Source organism: Lynx canadensis, chromosome B3 (assembly GCF_007474595.2).
Source record: "Lynx canadensis isolate LIC74 chromosome B3, mLynCan4.pri.v2, whole genome shotgun sequence".
Lineage (NCBI taxonomy): Eukaryota > Metazoa > Chordata > Mammalia > Carnivora > Felidae > Lynx > Lynx canadensis.
Genome location: NC_044308.2, coordinates 37,982,500 through 38,009,375, shown reverse-complemented (window position 1 = coordinate 38,009,375; position 26,876 = coordinate 37,982,500). Strand labels below are relative to the sequence as shown.

The following is a 26,876-nucleotide window of genomic DNA, read 5'->3' as shown; positions in this document are numbered from 1 at the left end:
TTCACATGGTTAAGGCCAAGGGCCACCTAGCAGGGTGCTTGGATTGTCTAAGTGAGGCCACCTCATCCTGCCTCAGTGTCCTCTTCTGGGAAGCGGATGGTAACATCCTGCCAACTCCAGGCAGTTGTAAAAATGAGTTCATGTCACCCACGTGACATGTTTAGAACGGGGCCCAGCACTTGTAAGACCTTAGTAGCCCTTAGTGCTATTTTTAAAAGCATCTTTGCGGAGATAAAACGCGCATATCGTACGATGCACCCATTTCAAAATGAACAATTCGCTGGTGTTCAGGATATTCCAAGAGTTGTGCAACCATCACCTTGCTCGATTTTAGACCACTTCCACTACCCTAGAAGGAAACTCTGGGCCCCTCCCCCACCACCACCCCCTGGCACTTTGTGTCTCTGCATATTGGCCTATTCTGGGCATTTCACAGAAAGGGAATCGTGCAGCATGTGGCCTTTTGCAACTTGTTCTTTCACTTAGCATTTTGTTTTCAAAGTCATCATGCCACAGCGTGGATCAGTAAGTACCTCACTGCTTTATTTCTTTTTTTTTATGTTTATTTATTTTTGAGAGAGAGAGAGAGAGAGAGGAGGGGAGGGGCAGAGAGAGAGGGAGATACAGAATCCGAAGCAGGCTCCAGGCTCTGAGCTGTCAGCACAGAGCCCGACGCGGGGCTCGAACTCACAAACCGTGAGATCGTGACCTGAACCGAAGTCAGACGCTTAACCGGCTGAGCCACCCAGGCGCCCCTCACTGCTTTCTTTTTATTGCAGACAGCCTTCATTACTGATGTCATTATAAACTTTGAAAGATTTCCCTGCAATGAAAACATTTTGTTTCTGTAACAAAGCACACAACCAAATTCATCTATCCCTCCTTTCGGTGAGGGTGAATCTCTTGGGAGAGGGACAGCGTTTCCTTGTTTCCTTCAGTTCTATTTCATTCCTTCAAAGTCTGAGTCAACCACAGGATGTTTGTTTTCAGGTGCTGAGTTGTATACAAGATGCAGAGTACCCTAGGTGTGTGTGTTGTTTTGAGTGGTAAGGAGTCTGCTCCTCTCACATACCCAGGGCCTGACTACACACAAGGAGTGACGGGCCCCCTGGAGCATGAGCGGCTGTCTCAGACCTGACAGGGAATCTGAAGCCCCACCTTCGGGTTCCTTTCCACTTTCCAGAACCTACGGTCCTCACATTGAAGACAGCTGACTCCACTTTCATCCTACACATCGTTTTCTTTCTCTCCTTTGAATCCTTTCAAGGGCGCCTGGGTGGCTCAGTCTGTTGAGTGTCTGACTTCGGCTCAGGTCATGATCTCCCAGTTCATGGGTTCAAGCCCCGCATCGGGGTCTGTGCTGACAGCTGAGAGGCTGGAACCTGCTTCAGAGTCTGTGTCTCCCTCTCTCTCTGCCTCCCCTATTCTCTTTCTCTCTCTCTCCAAAATAAATAAACATGAAAAAAAATTATAAATCTTTTTACAAATTGAGGTGTAACTGTGATATGGTATATTTTATTCATTCTTAATATAAAAATAGCATGCCGGGGTGCCTGAGTGGCTCAGTTGATTAAGTGTCCGACTTCGGCTCAGGTCATGATCTCACAGTTCATGAGTTCGAGCCCCACGTCAGGCTCTGTGCTGACAGCTTGGAGCCTGGAGCCTGTTTCTTATTCTGTGTCTCCCTCTCTCTCTGCCTCTCTCTCTCTCTCAAAAACAAATACACATTAAGAAAACAAAACTAAAAATAGCATGCCAATATATTAAGAATAATTTAAAGGGATATGATCTCATTGCCTTTGTAGAACTACATTTTCATTTTGGCATACCACTCTTTGGTGGCTCTCTGTATGTGTGTGTGCTTTTAAAAGTAAATGCAGTTAGGGGCGCCTGGGTGGTTCAGTCAGTTAGGCGTCTGACTTTGGCTCAGGTCACGTTCTCATGGTTCATGGGTTCGTGCCCCTTGTCAGGCTCTGTGCTGACAGCTCAGAGCCTGGAGCCTGCTTCAGATTCTTTGTCTCCCTCTCTCTGGCCCTCCCCTGCTCATGCTCTGTCTCACTCTCACTCAAAAATAAACATTAAAAAGATTTAAAAGAAATAAATAAATGCAATTATAATGAGCCAACAATTTTCTAACTAGCATTTTTTAGGTTTACATTATAAACTGAACCCTGGACTGGAGGAGAGCCTGGGCCTGAGCCAAGGCTCTGTTTGTGAGTCTTATTATCCCAGAAAATAAGAAAGGGCAAACACAGCAACCTCTACAAACATACAGGCATGTAAGATGCAAACACAAAAACACATGGGCCTTGGAAGAAAACTCACAAAACTTATACCTGTTTCACTTACACGTGTAAGGCTGGACTCTGTGAAATAATGTGATTCAAACCAGACAGATCTCAGAGGGATGGGCATAGACATCACACACACACACACGCGCGCACACACACACACACACACACACGAGAATCTCAACAACACCTGCATATACAGACTGACCAACATATCAGCATATACACAATGGTCAAGTCACCCCCCCCCCCACACACACACCCATGTGCCTATCGGGATTCTCTCCTAGCCCCCAACTCCTACAAGTTCTGAATGCTGGCAAGGAGCTCATGCAGCTCTCAGAATACCTCTGTGAACCCTGCCGTGGGCTCCTACCACCTGCCCGAAGACCCTTCCTCTCCCCCCGCCCCTGCAGTCCTGGACCCACACCTCGGTGTGCACACAGCTGCAGGTGGCCACACCTCACCCTAAGTCCAATGTCTTGTCCCCATAGCTCCCCAAGTCAGACCTGGTCCCTCTCAGTACCTTCCTTAGCGCCTATGCTCGAGCTCCTTTAGGGATAGTCTCCTCTCCCAGGGATGCTCTGTCCTCAACACCACCAGGAAGCCTGCTAGGGGGCTCCAGGGACAGAAGAACCCATGCTGGGCTGGCAATCTAGGGTTAGCTGTCCACTTTCGGCGACTGCAGCTGAATTACCTGGGTTTCTGTGGTCCCTGCTCTAGGAAGTGGCCACAGTGACAACCATCTTGTGGCAACTGTGAGAACTTCAAACAAGACCCTATCCTTGAGGTCCAGGGCCCAGAGCCTGGCAAAGAGCAGACCCACAAATGGTATTAGTCCCCTGACCCTCAGTTTCCTAAGCTGTCAGATGGTGCAAAACTGGAGTCTTTGTGTTCCTACGGGGTTGCCATGAGGTCGGACATTTTGTTTTTTATTTTTGTGTGTGTTTATTTATTTTTGAGAGAGAGAGAGACAGAGCACAAGCGGGGGGGGGGGGTGCACAGAGAGAAGGAGACACAGAATCCGAAGCAGGCTCTAGGCTCTGGGCTGTAAGCACAGAGCCCGATGCGGGGTTCAAACCCACAAACCGTGAGATCATGACCTGAGCGGAATTCGGACACTTAACCGACCGAGCCACCCAGGTGCCGCAAGGTGGGACATTTTAAACATTTTTGGCTGGGTTCTCCCAATGTGAGATATGATCACTAGAGGCTGGAAGGTTCCGGAAACCAAAGGCTCTACCTTATGAGCAAACTAGAGAACAATGAATTAGTATATTGACTACCATGGATTGAGCACTGTACTACTTCAGCTCTGGAACAGAGGGTGAGGTTAATCACACTCCTCATTACCCCGCACTTCATCACTACAAATGCACAAATTCATAGATTTTCCCCTTTAGCCTCATCCCCCGTTCCCATATGTCCACCCTCAAAATGTTTCCCTGTATGTGCCTTTTATTGTGGTAAAATGTACCTAACTAAAAATGACCATTTTAGCTATTTTCAAATGCACAGTTTTGTGGCATGAAGCAGATTCACATTATTGCATGACCATCACCACCATCCGTCTCCAGAACCCTCTCTCCATCTTCCCCATCTGATACTCTGTACCCATAACACACGAGTCCCCTATTCTTCCTTCTCCCTAGACCCTGGCAACCACCATCCTTTCTATCTCTATGAATTTGACTATTTCAGGTACCTTGTATAAATGGAATCAGACAGAGTTTGTCCTTTGGTGATTCGCTTATTTCACTTAGCACAATGTCTTCAAGATTCACCCTCACAGTAGCATCGGACAGGATTTCCTTCCTTGCTCAGGCTGAATGGTATTCTATTGCATGTATATGCCACGTTTTGTTTATCCCTTCTTCCATTAGTAGATACTAGAATTGCCTCCACCTTTTGGCTATCACGAATGGCGCTGCTATAAATGTGGGTGTACAAATACCTGAGTCCCTGATTTTGCTCCCTTTGAGTATAAACCCAGAAGTGAAAGTGCTTGATCAAGGGGTATTTCTTTGTTTAATTTTTTTTTTTTTAAGGAACCACCATACCATTTACCACAGTGGCTGCATCATTCTGCATTCCCATCAGCCATGCACAAGGGCTACAATGTCTCATCTTCTCAGACACTTGTTATTTTGTGTATGTGTGTGTGTGTCTTAAAATAACACCCATACTAATCAGTGTGAAGCATTTCAATGTATATCGTCTTGTTTAAGACACCTTTCACAATGCACACAGTTGTTTTGTGCATGTGTAATCTTTTACGTAAGTAGCATTACTTACTTACGTAACACATTACTCTGTGTTACTATTTTCACTTGGAACTGTTTTTAAGATTCCTCTGTTTGCTTTGTGTATGCAGAACTTACTGCTTCTAACTTCTGCATAGCAGGCTGTGGTAAGCATCAACCATATCCATGTATATTGGGAACATACTATGTGCTTGTGGCAAGCTCTCCACATGGGTTATTTGATTCCTTCCAGCAGTCCTAAGCGGCGGATGTGATTATTATTTCCATTATATGGAAGAGGAAACTGACACACCGATAGTTAAGGGACTTGCCCACAATCACAGAGCTGGAAGTGGGAGAGCTAGAAGTTTACCCCAGCTCTGGCGCCATGGGAGAGCTCACAGGTATAAGGTGCCGCCCACCGCTACAGACAGAGGCGCTCTCTCTCAGGTGAGGGCACTCCGAGGAGAGTTCTAGGCCTGCCTAGATCCTGACTTCTGTCCAGACTGCCAATCACCTCCCTTCACCACATGTCACTTGACGTCTGTGTGAAGTGAAGGCAGAACAATGTCAAAGCTCTTTCCAGATGTACCACTTGTGGATTAAACACCCTTTAGCTAATGGAAAAACAATCAGAATTGAAGTCATGCGTTTGTCTCTTTCCAGGGTTCCACCTGGGAGCCTCTCCAAATAGATGAAAACCCTTTGGCAAGTCCATTGCGAGGCCATTCCTGATAGGACTGGCTATTCCCAGGGAAACAGAGTCGCTGCCTCCGGCCCCATCCCACCTCTCTTGAACTTTGCACTTACGGTGATGAAAAATTAACTGGGCTAATGTTTCCCTTCCAAGGACAACCTCTGCAAAAGCTGGCCTGGCTGGGCCCCAGGAGACTAGGCGCCAGAACAGAGCTCCTATCCATCCGGAGCCGCCCACCCATTCACCGCCCAAAGTCAAAGGAGCATGCAGGGTCCTCTTAAGCGGTGGGAAGCATCTATCACTCAGCTCTCCTCACTGCTCGGTTGAAACTGGGCTTAGCCCCTCAGTTCTTCTTGTGGAGAGACTAAGCCCAGAGGAGAGAGGACTAGCCCCAGAAACGGCACTTGCTGGACTCACATGTGGGTCCCAGCACTGTTTTTCTGCACGCACAGCTGTCCCTGTCACACGGATGATGGCACGCGAAGGAAGGGCACGAAAGCATGGGTCAGCCACACTAGCTGCTGACTAGTCATTTCCTCCCCTTCGGGAAAATGGGAGGGCTGAAAGAGGGGGTTTTCCCATGCCGTGATGTTACAGGGCTAGGTACCCCCCAGGCCCTTCCACTTCATTTACTTCTCAGATCTCTGGCTCCTTGCTTCCGTGGTGCCCGTCGCCTCCCTCCACCAGACGTGGCTTCTGCTTGCGCAGAACAAGAGGCTTGCGTTGCAGGAGAGCTCTTTCTAGACTCACCGTGTTTGCACAGTAACAGCTGTTTGCTCCACTCTTACAGCTGAGAGATGCTCGGCGAAGTGAAGGGAGGGAGGGAGCCAGGGTAAAAAGTCAGATCAAGTCACGGACGGACCTGGAGGTCCTCCATCTGCCCCTCCACAGTCCCAGCTGCATGAGTTGATGTTCAGGTTAAGATTAATGTTCTCCGAGGAGACGGTGACTGCAGGGGCCCTTTCTCCCAGGCACACACTTCCTTGCCTTGCTGCGTCTCTAGGCTGAGGATAGGGGCCTGTGGCTTCCTTTTCCGTCTGCCCAGAAATGAAGAGGAGGGCTGTAACACGGAGGAGCTGTTCTCGCTTAACCCGCACACTGCCCTTCATGGCACCAGCGGGGCCCCAAGATGTGGGTTCCATCCCTTCACAGCACTTGACTGCTTGCAAAGCTTATCATACTAGATTCCCGTGACTACCGCATGAGGTCCAGAGGAAAGCTGGTCGGAGCCCTGTTGAATACGGGAGCAAACATTCCTTGTCCTGCCACAACGGTGCACCTAGGTAAAGAACTTTTGTTTTGCAAAGAGCTCTATCAGGGATGTCATCTTTGTCTTCCAGGACCCTGCAAGGCAGTTAGCTGAACGCAAAGGCAAGAATGTGGACTTTGGCCTCACAGAGCCTGGGGTTCAAATTCCAGCGGGGCCGCCTGGAATCCTGAGTAAGTATTGTAAACGTCTCTGTGCCGCAGGTGCCGCATCCGGACGAGGGAAGCACGGAACAGCCACCTGGAAGGCCATTACGAGGATTAAATAAGAGGGCACCATTTGCGTTACCTGGCCTGAAGAAAGCCATCGATAAAGGCGGATTGCTCTTTCTTTTGCTTTTTTGATGAGGGCTGGGGAAAAGGGAGTGCAACCGGATACTACAGTGGCTGCAGGTTACTCGAGGAGGACTAGGGGGAAAGCCCCAACCGGGGTTCAGGGGTTCTCAGCGGCGAGTGGCCGGGGAGTTAGGAGGCGAGTGTGAAGAGCACAGCCCTCTGCAGCAGCAGCTGACAGGCCTGTGGGGGGCCATTCTCTTCAACGGCAGGGACCCCTGCAGCTTCTGGGCCGATTTTGTGGATTGGGCCACACCTCACAGGGCTTTGTAACTCCCCACCCGCTAGCGGATAACGTCTTTCTCACCAGGGGGGTTTCCTGCTGTTAAAAACAAACAAAGACCTTAGACATCGGGCTAGAGGCCTGGCAGGGGAGGGGCAGCAGGATAAACACCCCGAGGGACGAGGTGACTCCAGAAAGCAGCTGCCGGTGGTGGGGGCGGGTGTGGCGCTTGGAAGCCCCCGAATTCGGCCGGTGGCGAGAAAAGCCCCGGGCTCCCCCCAGTATCCTGGTGTTTCTTTGCTTAACATAAACCTCCCGAGTACTCCCCCTTTTTGCGAGTTCACAGCTTTGGAAACAAAGCTCTGTCCCAGTTAGTTTTGGGGGCGTCGAATTTCGGATTTTTTTTTTTTTTGTATCATCAGATTGCAACCACGCAGTAATGTAATCTCCCCTCCCCCAGGATAAATTCTAAAGCGCCCCCATTCATTCCTTCCTGAACTCAACAGATGTTTTTGAGGCCCCTTTTCTGCCCGGGACCTGATTCACAAGGCCCAAGGGACCCCTGGCTCTGGCTGTTGTCCAGGGAGTCTTTGGGATCCCCAAATCTCCACTTCTGAGAGCACACCCCTCCCCCCCTCCGCCCCATCCCAAATCCCTCCTTCGCACGCACACAGGCTCGGGGGCTCTCGGCCGGTGTGATCTCACCGATGAGAGAATTTTAAAAAAACAGCTCCCGGGTCGCCGGCGCCGCCAAGGCCCCTTCCTGGGATCAGCGCGCACGCGTCCAAGTGCGCGCCCCGACTTCCTGGGCCTCAACCTTCCGCGCGCCCTTACTCCGACCGGGGTGCCCCCAGGGGTGCCCCGCCAGCCTCCGGTCGGCGCTCACTCGCTGCCAATCTAACCCCCTCCGGTCCGCCACTGCAGCCGCGCTTCCTGAGTGTGGGTGCCGAGAGTGGACGCCACGGCAGGAGCCCAACCCTCCCCTCTCGCCGCTCCGTTCCCACGACTTCCTCCCGGCGCCCGCCGGACTTGAGGTCGGGGCCGCGCGGGGTCCCGCGCGCACCAGCCAGGGCCGCCGCCGGCCGCGGTCGCCCACGTGGGCGTGCTCTGCGCCGAGCGGGGGAAGGCCGGGCGCCCTCCCGGAGGCTGGGGGTGGGCAAGGCGCCCGGGGGAGGAGGCGGCGGGGCGCGGGGGAGGAGGCGGGGAGCCCCGGCGGCGGCGAGGGGGCGGTGACAGCGCTTGGAAAGGAGGCTGCACGCGGATTTGCATGAAACACAGACTGGGAGCGGGCGGGAGCGGGAGCGGGAGCGCGGCGCACGCCCCGGGCCGGCCCAGCGAGCGAGCGAGCGAGCGAGCCGGGAAGGAGGAGGGGAGCGGGGAGGCGAGGCTGCCGAGGCGGAGGGATCTGCGCATCAAAGCGAGCGAGGCGAGCAAAGTTTGGCTGGGGGTTGGACTTTCCTTCCTGGAGGCGGCACCCAAACAGCTACCCCGTGCGGAAACCCAAACTTTCTTCTGCCACTCCGAGTCTCGCGGCCGCCGCCTCCGCCCCGCGTTCGGGGCCTTCCCGACCCGGCGCCGCAGTCGTCCGCCCGCCCTCCCCGCCGCCCTTCTTCCCGCCGCGGGAGCCGCTCGGGGCCCAGGGCCGCGCGCCGAGCCCCGCTGGCTGCAGCGCCGCGGCCCGGCCCGGAGCGCGGGCAAGTTCGCCGAGAGTTGAGGCGAAGTTTGGGCGGCCGAGCTCCCCTCTGCGCCTCCGGAGTCCCGCCGCGCCCAGCCCCGCCGGGGGCGCCCCTCGCCGCCCGCGCGCCCTCCCCAGCCATGTCGTCCATCCTGCCCTTCACCCCCCCGATCGTGAAGCGCCTGCTGGGCTGGAAGAAGGGCGAGCAGAACGGGCAGGAGGAGAAGTGGTGCGAGAAGGCGGTCAAGAGTTTGGTCAAGAAGCTCAAGAAGACCGGGCAGCTGGACGAACTGGAGAAGGCCATCACCACGCAGAACGTCAACACCAAGTGCATCACCATCCCCAGGTGGGGGGGCCCCAGCGACCCGGGGGGCGCGCCCGCCCAGCCCCCTGACGCGGCAGGGCCGGGTGGGGTTGGAGCGGGAGGGTGTGTGTGTGCGTGTATGTGGGTGTGTGTAAGGGGGGGGGCAGTGGGGATCGCGGTCCGGAAGAGGCTGGAGGGGACCCCAAACAAAACCTTCTGTGGATTTGCAAAAATTCAGAGCGTGGGGCTTCCGCGGGGCACTCTCACTTCCAGTCGCTTTTCACCTCCCGGAAAGGGGGTTGCTGCTGGAATTGGCCGCCCCCCACTCCCGGGAGCTTCGGGCTAGAAGTTGAGGCCCGCTTTGTTCAGCTCCGCGGGCCGGAGCCCCTCCTCCGCCGCCGCCTCCCGCCCCCGCGGCCCGCGCTCGTGGAGGTGGTGGTGTCTCTCCCTTTCTTTTCTTCAGTCCTGTCCCCCCACTTCTTTCCTCCGCAACAGGAATGCAGTCCGTACAGCTGGGGCTGTGGGTGAGGAGCGGGAGCCTCGTGATTGACAGATTCCTTCTTCGTTCTCTCTTTGCCTTCGGGATTAGCATTTTTATCGAGTATTTTTAGACTCGGTTGTGCCAGTCTCCCGCCCCCCTCTGCACACACGCACTTTCGTTGCCGCGCAGGGCTTTCAAATGAGAGACAAGTGGCAGAGGTTAGGGTCGTCTCTCCTCCCCCTCCTCCAAAGGATTATTTGCCCTGCTTTCAGCCCGAGATTGCGGGTTGATGTAGGAGAGAGGGAGCTTCGAGCTGATCAGATAACGAAACGCACCCCAAAGTGGGCCTCCTCAAATGGGCCCTCGCATTCCTGCAGAGCCCTCCTTCCCCAAGCGCTTTGCCATCTGGCCGGACCTCCTTTCTCCTCCGCAGCGCGCTAGCTAGGTCAGGCGAGAGCTCACAGATGGCTGATAGAAGGGGTCAGTGACTTCTCTCCACTCCCCAGGGCCCTCTCTTAGCTTAGTCGCCCCCGGCTGGGAATTCGGGTGTGTGGCGGGGGGTGTGGGGGTGTGTGTGGGGGGGGGGGAGCGGGGGTCACCTGAGCCTCCTGTCTGTCCCTCTAGGCTCCCTTTAAAGTCTGATTCTGCACCAAGAGAGTGTGCGTTCGTGGGGGCGGGATGTCCTTGGGGGTCCCAGGCTGCAGAGGAATGAGTAGAGGGTCCCCAGGGCTTGAGCCCCACAGAGATCGTTGTCCTTCCTCCTGGGCCACGAGTGGACTGCATCCTTGGCCACCTGCTTGGGGCAGCTGTACAAGGCCTGCCAGCCGTGTGAGGCAGGCACAAAGCCACATCTGTCCACAGGAGCCCAGAACGGGCCTCCTCTGGAAATAAATACCACATATGGTGGGAGTGCTGGCTTAAAAAGTAATATATATTTTTTTAACTGGGTGGATCCAGTCAATACAGGGGGAGGGAAGGCGGTGTGTTGTCTGGGAAGTGCGTTCTGGGTGTGTGATCGGGAGCCAGAATCCACTTCAGAGGAGGTGGTGTGACGGGATGGGGTCGTGGGCCTTGGGTTTTGGTCCCAGCTCTGGTTCCTAATTCTGCTTTATTCCTTCTGGTGTGTGTGTGAGGGGGGGGGGGTGAATGAGTGTACTTCTCCTCCCCCCCCACCCCCCCACCCCCCCGGGAGGGGTGAATGCAAAACCTGCCACCATACCTGTCTGGGTGCATTGAGGACAAGTGCTTTATGCCTTGAAGCAGAAGGAAAAAAAAAAGGCATCAGTTATAAAATGAGCAGCCGCGTGAAGTATTTTACAGTTTACAAAGCACTTTCACATGGTTTTAATGAGATCAAGAAAGAAAGAAACTCCTGGAAAATAGCAAGGGCCGTCAGACTTCAGGTTTATCTCCTTTTTAAAGTTGAGAAAACTTTGGAGGAGGGAGGGGAAGAGATTTGGCCCAGTGGACTTGGGACTCAGATCGAATGTGCTCCTTTTCCCATCAGGAGCTGCTCTGTACTTTGAAGGTTCTGAATACATTCTTTGCTGAATGCCAGAGCACTGTTAGGTTGGGGTGGGGGCGGCTGTGGATCTTTGTTGGTAAAGTTGCTAATGACTGGCGACTGGTTGGAGGAGAGCCCTTGCTTCCCCTGGTTCACCCTCTGGGGAGGCATAGCTATGGCCTGCCTTTTCCTCTTCCAAAGTCCTCCACCGCCTGAGGCATAGGAAAGCTCTGGATGTTTCTGAGAGTTCAAGCTAACTTGCCCCTGGCCTTCTCCTGACTCTCTTAGGAACCGGGCATCTTCTACCTGCCTTGGCAAGGGCCTATACGAAGGTAGATTTTGTTTTTAGTCTCTTCTCAGGGAAACCCAGTTGGTTGGGCGGACCCAGACAAAATGGATTTTCATCCCTGGATTCTGTGCCCACGCCTCTGGGTCACCTTGTCTCCCTTGGCAACAGCTGCCACTGTTTTGGTCGTGGGCAGAAAACTAAAGGCCACGTCTTGGGGGGAGGTGGCTAGCTGGCCTCCACGTCAGTGATATCAGCACGTCTGCTCAGCCCCAGAGAGTGTGGTGGTGTTTGTCGAATTGTCCGCGCTCTCTGTGCTACCTTTCATAACTAGGGCTTTGAAAAGTTGGCCAAGGGAAATGTTTAACCTCGTTATCCCATGATGTGTATGTGTGTGTGTGTGTGGGGGGGGGGGTGTTGGGCAGTGGGCGCCTAAAGCTACCCTGGGGTTTCAGAAGACCTCAGTCTAAGGAGATTTGACGAGAGTGTTTTGGCTAATGTATAATCACAATCAGCAACAGCAACCTTTGGCAATTACAGCTGTATCCTAGGATCTTCCAGACGGCATGCTTGCTTATGTTACTACGCCAGCTCTAACCTGTCTCAGCGGTCAGGAGAGCTGGAGCGATACAGGCTTACTGATACCAGGCGTGTAAAAGAGACCAGTGCCAAGGAAGTGGTAAGAGCTTGATTTAGATACATCAGCAGAGAGGCTATCGGGATACTCTGAGGTCTGGCAGGATGGGCAGAACTTAGACAAGTTGTATAACAGCATCTTACTTGTCACCTGCTTGAGTCTCTGAGTAGAGCAGTAGGCGTCTTCCTGGCAGATGATAAGAGTGGAGTCCTCGCATTTACCACCGAAAAGTAGAGAAGGTGTGTGCCTGTTATGTCAGTAATAAGGAGCCAGGCACACTTAAGAATGACTGCTCTCACCGATGGGATCTGTGCCTTGGTCCAGTTGCTGGGAGCTGGACCAAGCTTAAAGTCAGGTTCGTTTGGAAAGGAATTTAGGCTTTCTTATGTCAAAGCACTTTCTTGTGTCAATGTCCAGAGGAAAATGGGGGAATTGAACCCAACACCAGGTCTGACACATACCCGTCTCCCCTTTCTCTGTGAATCCGTTCTTCTAACATGGCCTCCTCCTGTTAGCCACCTGGACTTTACCAGGCTACTCTCACCCTAGGGAGAGAGGAAAAAGATAGTCATCTTTAAGGTTCCTTTCTCAGACGTCTGGGGACAGACCTTTACCAAGGCTGCAGGAGTGGCTTCTTGGTCTCCTGTCCACCCACCCCTCTCGCTGCTGCTCAGAGCACCATTCTGGTATCGCCTGTTGGAAGCAAGCCCACTTCTGGCTGCCAGGGAGGTGGTCCATCGACTCTCCTTTCTCTCGTTAACCTTGATTAAGGGAATGACATACAGGGGCCGGGAAGAAGAGGGGCCCACAGACCGTGCGTAGCTGACTCTGGGGGTTGGCTCAGAGCTCCGGCTGAACCCAGGAGCCACTTGATGTTGCCTTGACGTTTGGAATCTTGGAACTTGCTGCTTGCACCCAGGAGTTAAATGTTTGGGCCAATTCATGTTACTGACAGTCCCTGGCTCCGAGTTCCTAATCAAATGTTACAGGGTTGGATTTTGTGGATTCATTGATAATGACTGGCCCCCTCCCAGGTCTGTGTCGATATTGCAGGCAATGGGAGAGGATGCAGAGATAAATTTGAGACGGCCCCTGCCTGTAAGCAGCTTCTACTTCAGTAAGGGAGACATTCATAAGGCATTATTTGCATGTCTAACCACTATCTCATTTTTATTCCCACCGATCAGAAGAAAAACCGAGTTCTAGTATGGAGTGATTTCAGGGAGGAGGTGGGGACTATAATATGTCTTTTAAATATTGTTAGAAGTCACTGTCAGAAAACACAATAATGGCAGCCATCTGTTTTCGCCAGAAAGAGCACAAAATTCAAGTCCTGGACCTTGCCATTGTAATATCTGGACGGATTTAGGAGTTCACTTTAATGTCTCAGATCCTTCACATCTACACCTGTAAAATCAGGATGATATAAGGCCTGCAGGGATGTTTTGTAAACCAGAGAGTTTGACAGATATAAGTATTATGTTTTAGCCTTCTGTGTCTATCGTTCGTTCATTACTAAATTATTCACTCATTTATTAAATACCTTCTACACTGAGCAAGGCAGGGCACCGGTTCTCAAGGAGCTCCCTGTCTAGACTGGAAGATAGACTTGGCCAAAGATACAGGAAATGGACTGCAGCCTGGGGATGTACAAAGCGCCCAGAGACATGGGGACAGACTGTTAATTCTGTGGGAGGAGGTGGGGGAGAGGAGGGAGGGCTCCCTGTAAGGTGGAAAAGCAAAACGAGGGCAGGAGTTATTATCCAAAGGAAGTTTCTGAACGACAGCGTGATCAGGTACATGGTGATACCTGCCTGCAAGGATCAGGACATCTTTATCTCCTGCCTTTTATTAAACGGAGTCCTGTTGTAAATATGGTACCTCGTAGCATGCACCGAAGGGCCAGGGACCTTTGTGCAGCATTTATTCCAGTGTTCAGCTTTCTCCCTTTGAAGTAAAACATCATTTAGTATTGCAAACCTGAAATTCAGGTTTCCTCGGTGCGAACAGTGAGTGACTTTAGACATACTAGCTTAGAACATAACAGTGTCAATAAAAATTGGAGGTGATTGTGGATACTTGGAATTTCAGAATTTTGGAGAACCTAGCGTTCTCTGTCTCTGGTTAACACTTGCTGAAATAAATCCTATACGCCCGAGTTTCTGCGTGGACGTAAGAGCTTTGAATAACATATTTTTAAAAGTCTTTGCAAGGACATCAAGTTTCAAATGACAATTTTAATGATGGAAAAAAGTCCGCAAATACAGTAGTCATTTCGTTCTAATGAGCAATGCCAGAAGCTGGTGAAAATGACAGAATGTGGCTCAAGCTTATCACATCAGGAACCCAATTAAAATGAGTTTTTGAAAAATAAATATTGGTTTAGTAATGTAAACTTGTAATTGCTGTATTATTTTAATGGAAATAAAATTAACATGATTTAATGGACTGAGCGACCATTAATTTTCACTTGTTAATTTATTAGGGGATTTTAATGCCATTGAATGCACAATACAGCCATTGTTTTGTGTGAGCTTCTCTATGAAATAAATAGGACCAAGCAGCGCTGGTTTTAAAAGTTGAAATCAGACTTTATTTCCACTACCTTGTTCTCCCACCTTCTTTATCCACTTCTCCCCCAGCTTCCTATATGTGCTGTTAAATTGTGTAACGTGGATGCAGCTCTCGCAATCAACAAGGCTCACGATTCGTCCTAATTAACTTTTGTCCTTGTCTCCTTTGGTGAATTGACCTGTTAAAAACATGTATCAACTCCGCCCCCTTCCCCAAATCCACATCTGCTCGTGTTAGTTGGCTGGGAAGACGAGTGCCCAGAAAGGTTGCTCCCGAAGGCAGCCTGGGACTGGGGTGGTTTACCACCTTCTACAGACAGGAATGGTTGCTGAGGTGTTAGATGGTCCTAGCTCCTCCCCAAGGAGGGTGGGGAATCATCTAGTAACCGCTGAGAGGTTCCTGGCCTTGGAGCCTTCAGTCTCTCCACTTTCAGGCACGGTGGTTCCTGGAAACAGTTGGAAATTGCCGTGTTAACGCCACCCTACAGAAATTTGGTTTCTAATTTTACTCTATGCCAAGTTTTAGAGCACAGATCCCCAGAGGACTTGTCCGGTTCATTTTTGTGCTCTCCTTCCTTGTGCCTACCTGGGGCCAGATCCTGTGCTAGAAGGCCGGGAGGAAATCGTGAATGAGACAGACCCCACACCTGCCCTCTTACGTCTTGTAGTCCACTGGCTGCCAACATGGGTTCTCCGGAGTTGTAGTAATGCTGTTAAGTGTTCCCAGGAGTTAAATTTGTAAAATACTGTTTTCTTGATGCCAGAGAGCCAAATCCCTCAAACTTTACAGTTTATTGAGTCTCGACAAGGGCAATTTGCGTGTGTGTGTGTGTACGTGTGTGTGTGTGTGTGCGTGCATGCGCGTGTAACATTATTCTTTGTTTTGATTTAATTAACTATTTTAGAAATAACAAATCTGTAGCACAAGTCACACTCTCTGCTGTTGATTATCTGAGGCCTCTGCTGTAAACAGCAGCCTGCCACAGTGCATACTACTGCAGAATGTTTTGACAGAGAGACTCAGTTGAAAATGAAAACACCATAGAAGCCTATTAATTAAGAAGTTCGGCTAATTCTGGACTAGGCTAAAGTTTGTTGAGCAGGCTTTTTCTCCCCATGAATGCTGTCAAAGAAAATTTATTATAAACAAGGTTTTTGGGGTCATTTTGGACGCAGGAGTCAGCAGACCTGGGTAGGCTTCTAGACTTAGCTCTGTTTCTGATTAGCTGTGTGACCTGAGGCAAATCGCTTAACATCTCTGGGCCTCAGATGTTCTCTGTTGGAAAACAGGGGAGCTAAACCTTACTGGAGGGCCTTTCTAACTCTAAAATGCAAGCATTTTAGAAGCTCCCATTTGCATGCATTCAGTTGAACGATATATCATAGGTCTTTCTTAATTATTAATGTCCTAAGGCCCCATCAATCTAGTGCCAATTAATTTACATAAATGAAGGTAATAAAACTGTAATCCAGTCTTTAATTTTAGTTATGTTACCCTTCTCTCCTCCCTGCCTCTCCCTTACCCTGTGCGTCTAAATCAGTGAAATTTAACTACAAAGGAATGTAAAAATAGCTGAATTCTACGAGAAAGATGTGAAGGCTGTGTGTCTTGAGATGCCACGAGCAATTTTTCTTCTTTTGTTGCTATTTTTGGCTCTTCTCGGAGCAGGAAGTTTACTTAAACTAATGACCACAGACGCCTAAAAATGGTTAAATGTAAGAGGTAGGCATTATAAAGGATACCTGTGGAAAATGTTTGCTCATATGTCAGAGCTTACCCAGGAAGCTTCCTTTATTTATTTTCAAGCATCTATATAAAGAAAGACCATACTGGATTTCGAAAGCTCGTGCCTTTTGTTTGGCAGCGTGGAGGTTACGAGTTTAACCCCCCAGCTAAGAGATGAAAAGGGAGTTTCTCCTGAAACAGTACTTCTTCTGTGTCACGTGGCTCTCCGGGCTTACAGGGGGCAAGTTTCTCCTCTAATGCTTTGCTGGGAGTTTGGGACTGGAGTACCGCTTTAAGAACCACTGTGTAAGGGTTTACCTTTGAAACCTACAGAGTTATAAATCTGGTTGCTTCTGCTGCTAAGTAAGTATTGCATCACCAACTGCTAAGCCAAGTTGTAGCGCTAAGGTGCCACCATTTTTTTTTTTCTTTTTCCTTTAGACTGGACTCTTGAAAATAGTGATGCTTTTTGGGTGTGTGTTTTTTAAAGGTCTGTTTTTACGCTGTCACAGCTCAAAAATGCCAAAAGGCATTTTTTCCTTAAAAAATCACCTCTGGGCTAAGCCCAAATGTGGAGTAATGGATCCAGAAAGGACTTTTTGAGTAGTTGCAAGTGGCTGAAAGCAGGCACGGATGATGGAAATTGGGTTTTTCCTTTCACTTCAAATCTTTCCCGTTGTAAAGTCTCTCTTCCCCTTACTGGATTCAGACTCAAGGGGAGCCTTATTTCTCTGTGTGCCTGGGAGGGCAGGGTGAGTTAGCCTGCTCTGCTATCCGTTTAAGTTTTGTGTGTAACCGTTTATCTCTAACCAAGCAGCTTCTTAAAATATTACCTGAGGAGCAGGGGGGAGGGTGTGGGTGGACAGGAAAAGCATGGTAACGAAGAAAGAGCAAAGGGCACCGGAGTCTGACAAACTTGGATTGGAGTATGCCAGTTGGTAACTTTGCGGCAGCCTTGGGAACATCTGCCTCAGTCTATTGAACCCATTTCCTTATCTGTAAAATGGGGTTGGGACTGCCATAAATCCACCCAAATGAGATAAGAGAGACCAAGCCCTTGGCCAATATTTGCAGCTCCCAGCACATAGTAGGTGCTCAGCAAACACTCCTTGTTCCCTTTTGAGGGGGCTGTTTGACTGATGGCGTCAATCAGTTCCAGCAGGGGACCTCCCCCCTCCCCTTCTTTATTGTCATTTAAAAAAATTGTTTGGCTGACTAAAAATAATAGTATTGAAAACAAACTTTGATGAATCAGTGCTCCTGGGGCGGGGGATGGGTAAGCTCCTGAAGAAGAAGTGCCGTGACTCATGCCCTTGTCACCGATAGCCTGCCCGTAAGTGCGTGGAAGTGCGTGGTGTTTATTGTTGCTGGTGTTTTTCTGAGCCCCGGTTGGGAAGCAGTTCCGGTTGGAAGCGCCACCTCACCAGTCAGCGTGGCCGTCAAGTAAGGATGGTCGGCACCAGAAACTCGTGGCTCTGAAACAACGGGGGTGTGGGTGGTGGCACCCTGGACCGCCCTTGGATAGGCACAGGAGGACTCGTGCCTGCACGGCTGGGCTTTGACCCTCCTTCTGGGTGTACTTCTTCTCATGGGGCAGAGCCCCAGGGCCAAGGGATGGCCCATCTAGAGCTTGCACCTCCTCCTTCCAGGCTGAGCCATGAGTCCCGACCTTCAGTTCCCTGCCCCAGGGTCTCGAGACTGCTTTCAGGTTCTGTGTGGGCCTCTTCCAGGTCCATCTGCCCAGGAAAGGGTATACTGCATCTTCCATGGACGTGTGTGCCCGCATGGGCCTGAGGGCTGACAAGGCAGGGCAGGGGGATAGACAGGCCGGATGGAATTCACGCTCGTGGGTGTCTGTATGGGTGTGCATCGAGCCCCTCTGAGTGTGTGATGGCACCAGGTGGGGGGCAAGGGGGCTGGCACTTGGGCCCAGTTCTCCCTGAATGTCTGCATCCCAATGTGAAACCAGGAGTCCAGAGAGCTCTAAATGCCCACCTGGCCTTCCACCTTGTGTTAAAGTGTTTGTCAAGGTAAGGAAGATAGAATATATTCCATTCATCAGTTGCACTGATTTCCATCTCTTGAACGTGACATACGGCATGTGGGCCTTCACATGTCCTCTGCTTGGGACCTACCAGGGGTGGAGCTAGCTTGTTTCTAGCCACCCCCTCTCTATTGTCAAGCCACGATGGAGGCCCCGCCTAGGTGCACCGCTGTATGGACAAGACTGTGGAGACTTTCACAGGGATTGATTTCCCTCACCTTGAACCTGGATCAGAACAAATTACAGATCAGGGAGAAGGTGATAACGTGTTGCAGCTGCCCGTCTTAGAAGTGGAGCTAGAGTTTGACACCTGCTAATGCATTTGTTGTTGGGTATGCTTACTGGGCACTGACTTTGTGTGGGGCCTCAGGGGATATAGAGATGTAGAGGTCAGGTGCCTCTGAACCGCACAGAGGCAAAAAAGGGTCACGGCGACCACAGTTGTGGCGGGCTCAGGGGACAGACACTCTAGTAAACGTCAAACAAGTGTTGATTTGGGAGCCCTGAGGAGGAGCAGCTCTCTTCCTAGGGAAGGCAGCAGGCTTCACAGAGGAGGTGGTGCTCCGGCGGGGCCTTATGGATGGACAGAGCATGGGCGTGGGGCGAAGGCTGCCTGGAGCACCGGCCAGACGGAGCATGCAAGGACCTGGTGTCTGGGGCCGGCAGGACATTCCGGAGTGGCCAGGGCATGGAGGTGTCTGGGTCAGGCAGAACATTCCGGGGTGGCCAGGGCATGGAGGAAGGAGTGGCCGGAGAGGAACCAGGGAAGGCTTTGGTAGGCCAGGCGAGGCATTTGGACATTGCTCTTTGAGCGCCTCGGGGATTTTCAAGTAGGGGCATGGCGTGGCCAAAGCCACTGTGGGGTTCGGGCTCCATTTCCTCCCCCACCCCCATGGCCAGTAACAGCAGGTTTTCTGCCTGAGTTATCCAGGTCAGAGTCATAATCCCTTACACCACCATGTGGACAGCTTTAGGCTATGTCTGGACCAGGGTGAGAATAGTGTTTTGTTCACCGTCAGGAGAGAAGACTAGTTGTACAGCCAGGAGGGCTCTGGGAGCCCAAGTGTTCAGGTAATTAGCTGGTGAGTCATGCCCGCCTCTTGCCATGGATTCCTTGGGAAAGTGAGTGGAGTGATGCCTGGTCTCTCCAAGCGAAGGCCTCGAGACCAGATCTCGGCCTCCCCCTTGGCCTACCCTGTGCCTGGCGCACGGCCTTAGGTGGAATGTCTCCGGACAGTGTTTTTAATTTCTTCATTGATGAGCATCTAGGCCAGCAAGCCTTCCACTCCCCGACCGCACTGCAGTCGGCAAGAATGCCTCAGTTCTGTCCTGCAGACTTACAGAATGTCCTGAGTGTATTAAAAACAGATTCTGTTCCTTAACAAGAGAGCAACATAGTTTATTTAAGTCAGTGTTGTTCATTTCTTTTAGCACCCGGAGCAAGCAGATATCATGGCCATTTAGAGATTGGGTACAACTTCCCTTATCTGGTTAGAGTGGGCTTTTTGTTGCTGCTGTTGTCTGTTTAAGCTTACAGATTTTCAGAAGATAAAGTTTTGAACTGTGGTTCATGGGCCGTTTTTGAGAACACTGCTAGAGACCTGCTTCTGACGGAGGTCAGCGGCAGGGGAGAGCTCTGGATTTATGTTCAGGAGATCCACATTCAAATCCCTGCTCCCCACCTGCTGCTTCAGTGACGTGGACAGGTCACCTAGCTTCTTTGATCCTTCTTTCCTCATCTGTAAAATGGGAAAAATAATACCTCCCTTAGTAGGATTATTGAACTTATTTGGTTAGATGAGCTATGCATTTAGGACTCCTGGGTGGCTCAGTCGGTTAAGCGTCTGACTCTTGATTTTTGGCTCAGGTCATGATCTCGCAGTCATGAGATGGAACCCTGCGTCGGGCTCCGCACTGAGTGTGGAGCCTGTTTGGGATTTTCTCTCTCCCTCTCTCTCTCTGCCCCTTCCCCTGCTCATGTACTCTCTCTCTCTCTCTCTCTCTCTTAATAAATAAATAAACATTTGGATGAGCTATGCATTCAAAGCACTTTGCAGACTGGAAAATATTACAGTGTCACCTGCTATTTCTTTATGAAGCACAGCTCTGTAGTGTTGCTAAAAACCCTTTCTGACAGAGATGGATTAAGGCTTCTGAGTTTACACCCAGATTTTCACAAAGGCATTAGAGAAAAATTATACACGATGCTCAAAATTCAATAGGAATATGAACTCAGGGCGCGCATGCTCTGGGGCCTGGTACCAGAATCTTAGGCTCGCTGTGCCAGCTTGTCAGCTTTGTTGACCTGTGGCCGGTCACCTGAGCCCTCTCACCTGGGGGTGAGACAGCATGAAGTGAGTGCTGACTGTATACCAGACGCTAGCGTGGGCCACTGATTGACTAGTTGGTTTTTGTTACCCATCTGTACTACTCTTAGAAGGATGAGTTACTCATGTTCACAGAGGAGGAGCCTGAGGCTTTGAGGGGTCAGCGGCTGAACAGGAATCTGAACTCCATCTCTGGTTCCTGACCCTGGTTGCCTGCCCCAAGGCTCCCCAGAAGAGGCTATACCATTCTTACCGTTTTCAGCCTCATAAGAAGGTCAGTGAAATTGTGTAAGTAATTTGCTCCAGGTCCCATGATGAGAGATGGACTCATCTCTGGACTTGCCTTGGAGTCTCTAGCCCTTCTAGAACCTATGGTGATGCTCTAATTCATTGAACCGACCAGGACACTTCTAAGAGTGAAAAGGAGCAGTGCTATTATTAATTATGGCCAGAAGGTGAGCATAAGCCTGGAATGTCCAGCCAAACCTGGGCAAATAGTAACCCTAAGTCACCCTGCCTCCGTGCCAGTGGCTAATGATACCTGACTAGGTAACGGGAGGATTAGATCAGCCGGCTCGTATGTTACTGCTAAAGGGTCAGGGACTGAGCTGTTTGCTCCTGGTCCAGGTGAAGTGACTTTGCCTGAGATCAGGCAGCAAGTTGGCAACATGATATCCGAAAGCCGGATGAGGCCTCAGAAATAATCTAACACAGTGAAGTTAGCGCTAGAGCTTTCTGAACTGGAGCAGGAGTTAGGGAATGTTTGGCTGTGCGGACGGCTACTCTCCAGCAACAGGAATAGAGGTTAGAGGTCAGAGCGGGGGTGGCTGCGAGGAGATGGTGAGGCATTCACCCGGCTCTAGAATGTCTGCATCCTCTCCAGGCTGTGTCCCTGCAAAACCCAGGAGATGCTCTCAGGCCCAGCGCAACCCAGATGACATTTCATGGCCAGGAGCAAGAGACTCCTCCTGTGAGCTGACCTTTCCTGCTCCCCTGTTCCGTTTTAGAGTCCCGGAGGATACCACTGGCTGGTTGTTGGTACAAGTTTAGTGGATAAACCCTCTGCTGAAGAATTTTGGAAGGCATTGAGGAAGGAATTAAAAATAACAGCAAGCATGCCTTTTCTTTCTCTCTGATTGTGGTCAATGCATGGAATGTGCCAGGGCCTCTGTGGAGCACGTGGCCCCAAATAACCCCTCTGCCAGTGGAATTCTGTAGAGAACACGGAAGGGCTAGGAGCCGTCTCACTGCCGCTTTATGTTCTCAGGATTCGTTCCTGCGATCTTCTCTTGCCCTGAATAACTTGTTGGAAGTCTGGAGAGGGACTTGAGTCTTCTGTGCTCTCCAACCAAGCGGCTGTCGTAGGGGAGGCCCTGTCTGATGAGCTCCAAGGAGAGCAGCTGGAGTGACAAAAGTGGACCGGTCACAGGCTGAGAAAAGGGAAGTGTAAATTCAAGCCAAACTTGGCAGCACTTGCTTTGGAGAACTTGAGCTGATACTATGGAGCTCTGGTCGTCATCCTTTGTGGCCACGCCGTGTCTTATAAATAGAACAAGATGCATTCTCATTCCCCCCCGCCCCCTTTCTCTACCCCACAGACACAAGGAGGCATGTGTGTGGGTGAGTATGGGCAGGGAGTATTAATTATTTATGTTCCAGTTCTTCAGAGAGACATCGTGGGAACTGGGCCCTGGGCTCCATGGAGATGACCAGGCCATGTCACGGGTAAGGCTGGAATCTCTTGCTGAGTTCCAGCAGTCCTGATCATGCAGCCCTCTCCTGCCTGGTAGTGCCCTGAGCCCGCTGGCCTTTCCCTCTGTGGTCCATCCTATATTCTGTATCGGGGCCAGACTCACTGCGTGAGGATACTTTTGGCTGCAGGTAACCTAAAACCCAACTAACACCTTCAACGGTGTGGAGGTTTATTATCTCCTCTACTGTGTTTGGAGGCAGGGAGGTTTCGGGCATCAGCAAGGACTTGGGAGCCTTCCGTCTTCCTGCTCTGCCAGCTTCAGCCTGAGGGGTTTTGCCTTCAAGCTTGACTCCTCGTTGGTCCAGCGATGGCCACAGCTGCTGCAGGCGTTACCCTCTTTATACATCCGGGGGACAGAAAGGGCTGCTTCTCCTTGGTGGGGGCGTGGGGGTGGGGTCTCTTTATCCAGGAAGAGCCTCCTGGAATCTCATTGGCCAATGTTGTGTCTCGTGCAGTCAGGGCAGCGATAATGGATTGCGATAAGCCTCTTGAGGTCAAGGATCCAGGCTATTTCTTTGACACATTACTATACTTAGTGCCTGCTAGGCACTTGGTAAATTTCAATCAATACTTGATTACTGTTTACCTTCTTCTCTGAGTAGATTCCTGAGCACTTACCTAATGTCTTGCTAATTCGGGAGTTGTGGTGGTAAACCATTCAGAGACCAGCTGCCCCCACGGAGTTTATAGTCAAGACAAGACCCAGAAACAATTATGTAACTGTGTTTGGAGCCTCTAGTGGGTGGATTGTTGGCAGTTGGCCAACATGGCAGCTTTGGAAGAGGTGTGAAATTGGGGTTCAGGGAGATAAATGGATGGGTGATTCACAGGGGAGACCCTCGAGGCTTTTGAAGTCTATGCCTGAGGATGACATCTTGTGACCCAAGCCAGGTCTCTTTAAGCAGTTCAGATTTCTGTCTCCACCCCTCCAGTCTTGTTTTCCTGTTGACAAAATGAAGGTAGAAACTTGCCCTTGAGTCTGGAGTGGGGGAAGGGCAGAGAGCTGAGAGCCTCATGCCCCCAGGGGAAATCTTCTACGGGTTCTTGTGGTATTCTACCTACAAAACCATGTGCCATTTAATGGCACGCTTAGTGTCGTTGTGAGTCTCACTGGCTTTGAATCTCCTAGAAACTTTCTCTGAAAGCATATAGATGAAGAAATGAGAACTCTATAGATGTTTAGTGGTTAAAAACAAAGTGCTGGCTGATTTACGTAATTTTTTTTTGTCGTTTTCTGATGGAACTTTCTGCAGAGATAGAATACCCTGGAGTCTTCCTGCCACAGTGAGCTAATAACTGACTTCAGGTCTGCAAATATGCTTTCATTCCAATTCAGAAAAGACAAAACAAAACAAAACAAAACAAAAACAAAAAACACAGCCTGTCCCAAGGCCTCGTGCTTCATTTTCCTATTGATCTAGACGCTGGGAGAACTTGGGACCCTGGGGGAGCATCTAAAAGCTAATTAAAGATGTTTGCTTGAGGTTTGCCTGTTTTTCTTGCTTGGTTGAGAGAGTTGCAGTTTTTGCTTTTATTGTTAAAAAAAAAAAAAAAAAAAGAGAGAGAAGCCATCGCCACTGCTGATCCAGGAGGTGGTGGCTGGGGGTGTTGCACCCTTCGGTAAACACGTGACATTGTCCTCCTTCCCTCTTCACTCGGTCCCCCACAGAGGCACCTTTGAGCATAGCAAAGCAGCTACTGCAGCTACTTGCCTTGAAAAGTCCTGAGTTTCCAGGAGTAGTGGCCAGGTGAGCCTGGGTGTGAAACCCAACTAAGCTGTCCCAGCGTGAGGCTTCTGGTTCTGTTTGATCAGCTCTGGTTCTGAAGTTAATGGCCCGAGCTCCCCACTCACAGAGGGAGAGTCAGCATGTGGGGAGGCCGAGGGCCCGCCTGCCATCCCAGGGGTGCCCCCAACCCTTTGTTTAACCACGGCTGTGGACCAGTGGTCTCAGATGTTTACCATCGCCTGTTTATAAGAGGGAAGTGTGGTCATATTTCTATCTCTTTTGTGGGCTGCACGGTTGCCTTACTGGGGCTCATGTGGGAAGTGGTTACCGTTAGGAGGAGGGTAAAATAACAGTACTCACAAAGGGACTTTGATCCAAGAATCCTTTTGAATGTCATCTTTTGGCCACCGTGTTTTTATTTATTTATTTATTTTTTTTTTTTTGCCTATCGGCCTTCACGTCAGTAATGAGAAAATCCAACCACATAAGTGGGCCTCATGCTCCCCAGTGGGGCTGGATCACAACTGCAGTGCAAACTTCTCCTCTCCCTGGGTTTCACTGTGGGGGTGACCCCCAGCTCTGTGTATCTGCCACAGCCGGAGACCCTCCCCTCCAGCTGCTCTCTGGACATCAGTACCTGAACGTCCCAGCAACACCTGGAATTGACCTTGTGCCTTTCCTTTCCGTCCTCCTCCCACCAACCTACGTTGGTTTACATCTTCCTTCTTATTGAAGCCACAGGTTCAATGAAGTGTTCAATCCTCGAGTAAACAGTCAATTGCGCACGCGGAGGAAATGCCGTCGCGGTGTCCCGTTTCTTCGGTGAGGCGGTGGGTCCCCGGCCACTGCCTGGCAGAGGTTGGCTTTATGAATTCAGGAAGGTCAGCTTGGCTTCTCTGGGGCCTTTGCAGCTACAACGTGACAAGCTTTGAGAGAATCCCGGGGCTCAAAATCAGCTGTAATATTTCATGACACCTCTCTGTCCTCTCCCCCTTGGCTTCTTGCCTTTTGCTGTTGTCTTGATGCACATGTTTTCCTAGGGGACACGTCTAACTTTTCATCTGATGCTCTACCTTCAGAGGTGGCTCATTCCTTAATGACCTTATTTAATTCAATCATAGGCGTTGTTTAACCCCCCCCTCCCCCCACCCAGGCATTTACTGAGCATCTTTACTTGGTGGTGGACCAGACATCATGGCCCAGGAGTTGTGAATGCATTGTTGGTTTGGACAGCCATACATCCTCTGCCTTCCTGAAGCTTCCAGGCTTGTGGTGGAATGAGGCCCACCTGATGAGAATCTAGCCCTTGTTCCCCCGCCAGGGGAAATCAATCTGCAGGCAAAGAGGAATTCTTATTTAGCCCGAAGCACACGCTTCCTGCGCTTCTAAGGCACCGGCTGCATTCCAGTCCTGGTGCCATAAAAATACAGGAAGGAAGGGAAACGTGTTCACAGGTTGGTTAGAGATTTTAAACCGACAATCAACTCTCTCTTGTCCACAAGAAACCAGAATCTGCCCCTGGCTTTCGGTCTCTCAGGCCTATAGCTCAACAGAGTGCCCTTTCAAAACTGGGGTAGATTCTCTTTGCTAATGGCTTTTTCCATGAACCTCAGCCAGCAAGTATATTCTTTGAGGATTACAGTTTGACCGGCACACTCAGGAAGCTGTAAAGAGAAGCATCATTTTGTCTTTAAGCTGTTTTAAGGCCACTGAGGCTTGGAACCTTCCAGAGGTTAATTGGAGAATGGTGTCTGAAAGCATACGATAAGTTGGCAACGACCATTCCTTTGACGTGCTGTCAGGAGAGGGAACGAGAGGCAGAAGGCCTGAGTCCTAGCCTGGTGAACCAGCTTTGTGACTTTGGGTGAGTCACTTTACTACCCCGGGCCCCTGGTTTCCTCCTTTACAGACCAAAGGCGTTGGCTTACCAGGATTTTAAAGTTTCTTCCACTGTAAAAATTCTAGTTCTTGAGCTTGCATTCAAAGAAATGACTGGCTCTGTTACTCATTCAGATAGTTTCGGGATCACTGTACAATCACTGTGGGGGCTAGGGGTTGGGGCCCCCAGAAAACAGAACGGAAAGCGCTTTGAGGTGCAAGGTGAGCTGTGGTGGCTGGGACTCCTGCTTCATAACGATTCACATTCGGTTGTCAGGCTCGCCATGGAAGGTTCTCAGTCTTGGCTCTTTAGAAAAATTCTGGTGTCCAGACCACACCTCAGACCGAGGAATTCAGCCTGTCTGCAGGTGGGGCCTGGGAATCTGTATTTTAAAGCTCTCCTGGCAATTGCGCTATTTAGCCAGGATGGAGAATGAAGCCCTGGATCTTATGTAAAGCTATGGTTCAGTGGCACTGGCATCTGTTCTGGGGTGGGGTGGGGTGGGGGTGGGGAGTGACAGTGGCTGCTTAAAAATAAATAAAAAGTGCGGGCGCTCAGAAAAGTTCTAGATTCTAAAAGCATGTTGGTTTGGCGATCACAGCTGCCCCCTGCCCTGAGGTTTAGAGCTCCAGTTCTCTCCTATCTCTGGGTCAGTGGTTTCTCCCCCTCTCTCAAGCAGTGGAACCATCTGTAGTTGGTTATTTCTGCTCAGGAAACTCCGAGTACTAAGTGGGGGGTTGAGCCAGGGTAGGTGTGGAGCAGGAATGGATTAAACAGGCCATTACCCACACCCACACCTTTTTTTTTTTTTTTTTTTTTTGAGAAACCGAGTCAGAAGCCTCAGCCATCGCTGGCGTATCTTTATGTCAGATCCTTCCAATGCCTTGGCGGACTGCAGGGGCTATGG

General features: G+C 50.6%; 1 protein-coding gene across 2 annotated transcripts in view; it reads left to right on the top strand.

Annotated features, from left to right (window-relative positions):
• Positions 1–8,719: 8,719 nt before the first annotated feature.
• SMAD3 (SMAD family member 3) overlaps positions 8,720–26,876 on the top strand; it is a 117,772-nt gene continuing 99,615 nt past the window's right edge. For both annotated transcript variants that reach the window (XR_003969403.1, XM_030317865.1), the window contains exon 1: positions 8,720–9,074. Coding sequence is in view for 1 of the 2 variants with exons in the window: in XM_030317865.1 (XP_030173725.1) it covers positions 8,869–9,074 (206 nt within the window). In the remaining variant the exon portion in view is untranslated. The remainder of the gene's footprint in view (positions 9,075–26,876) is intronic.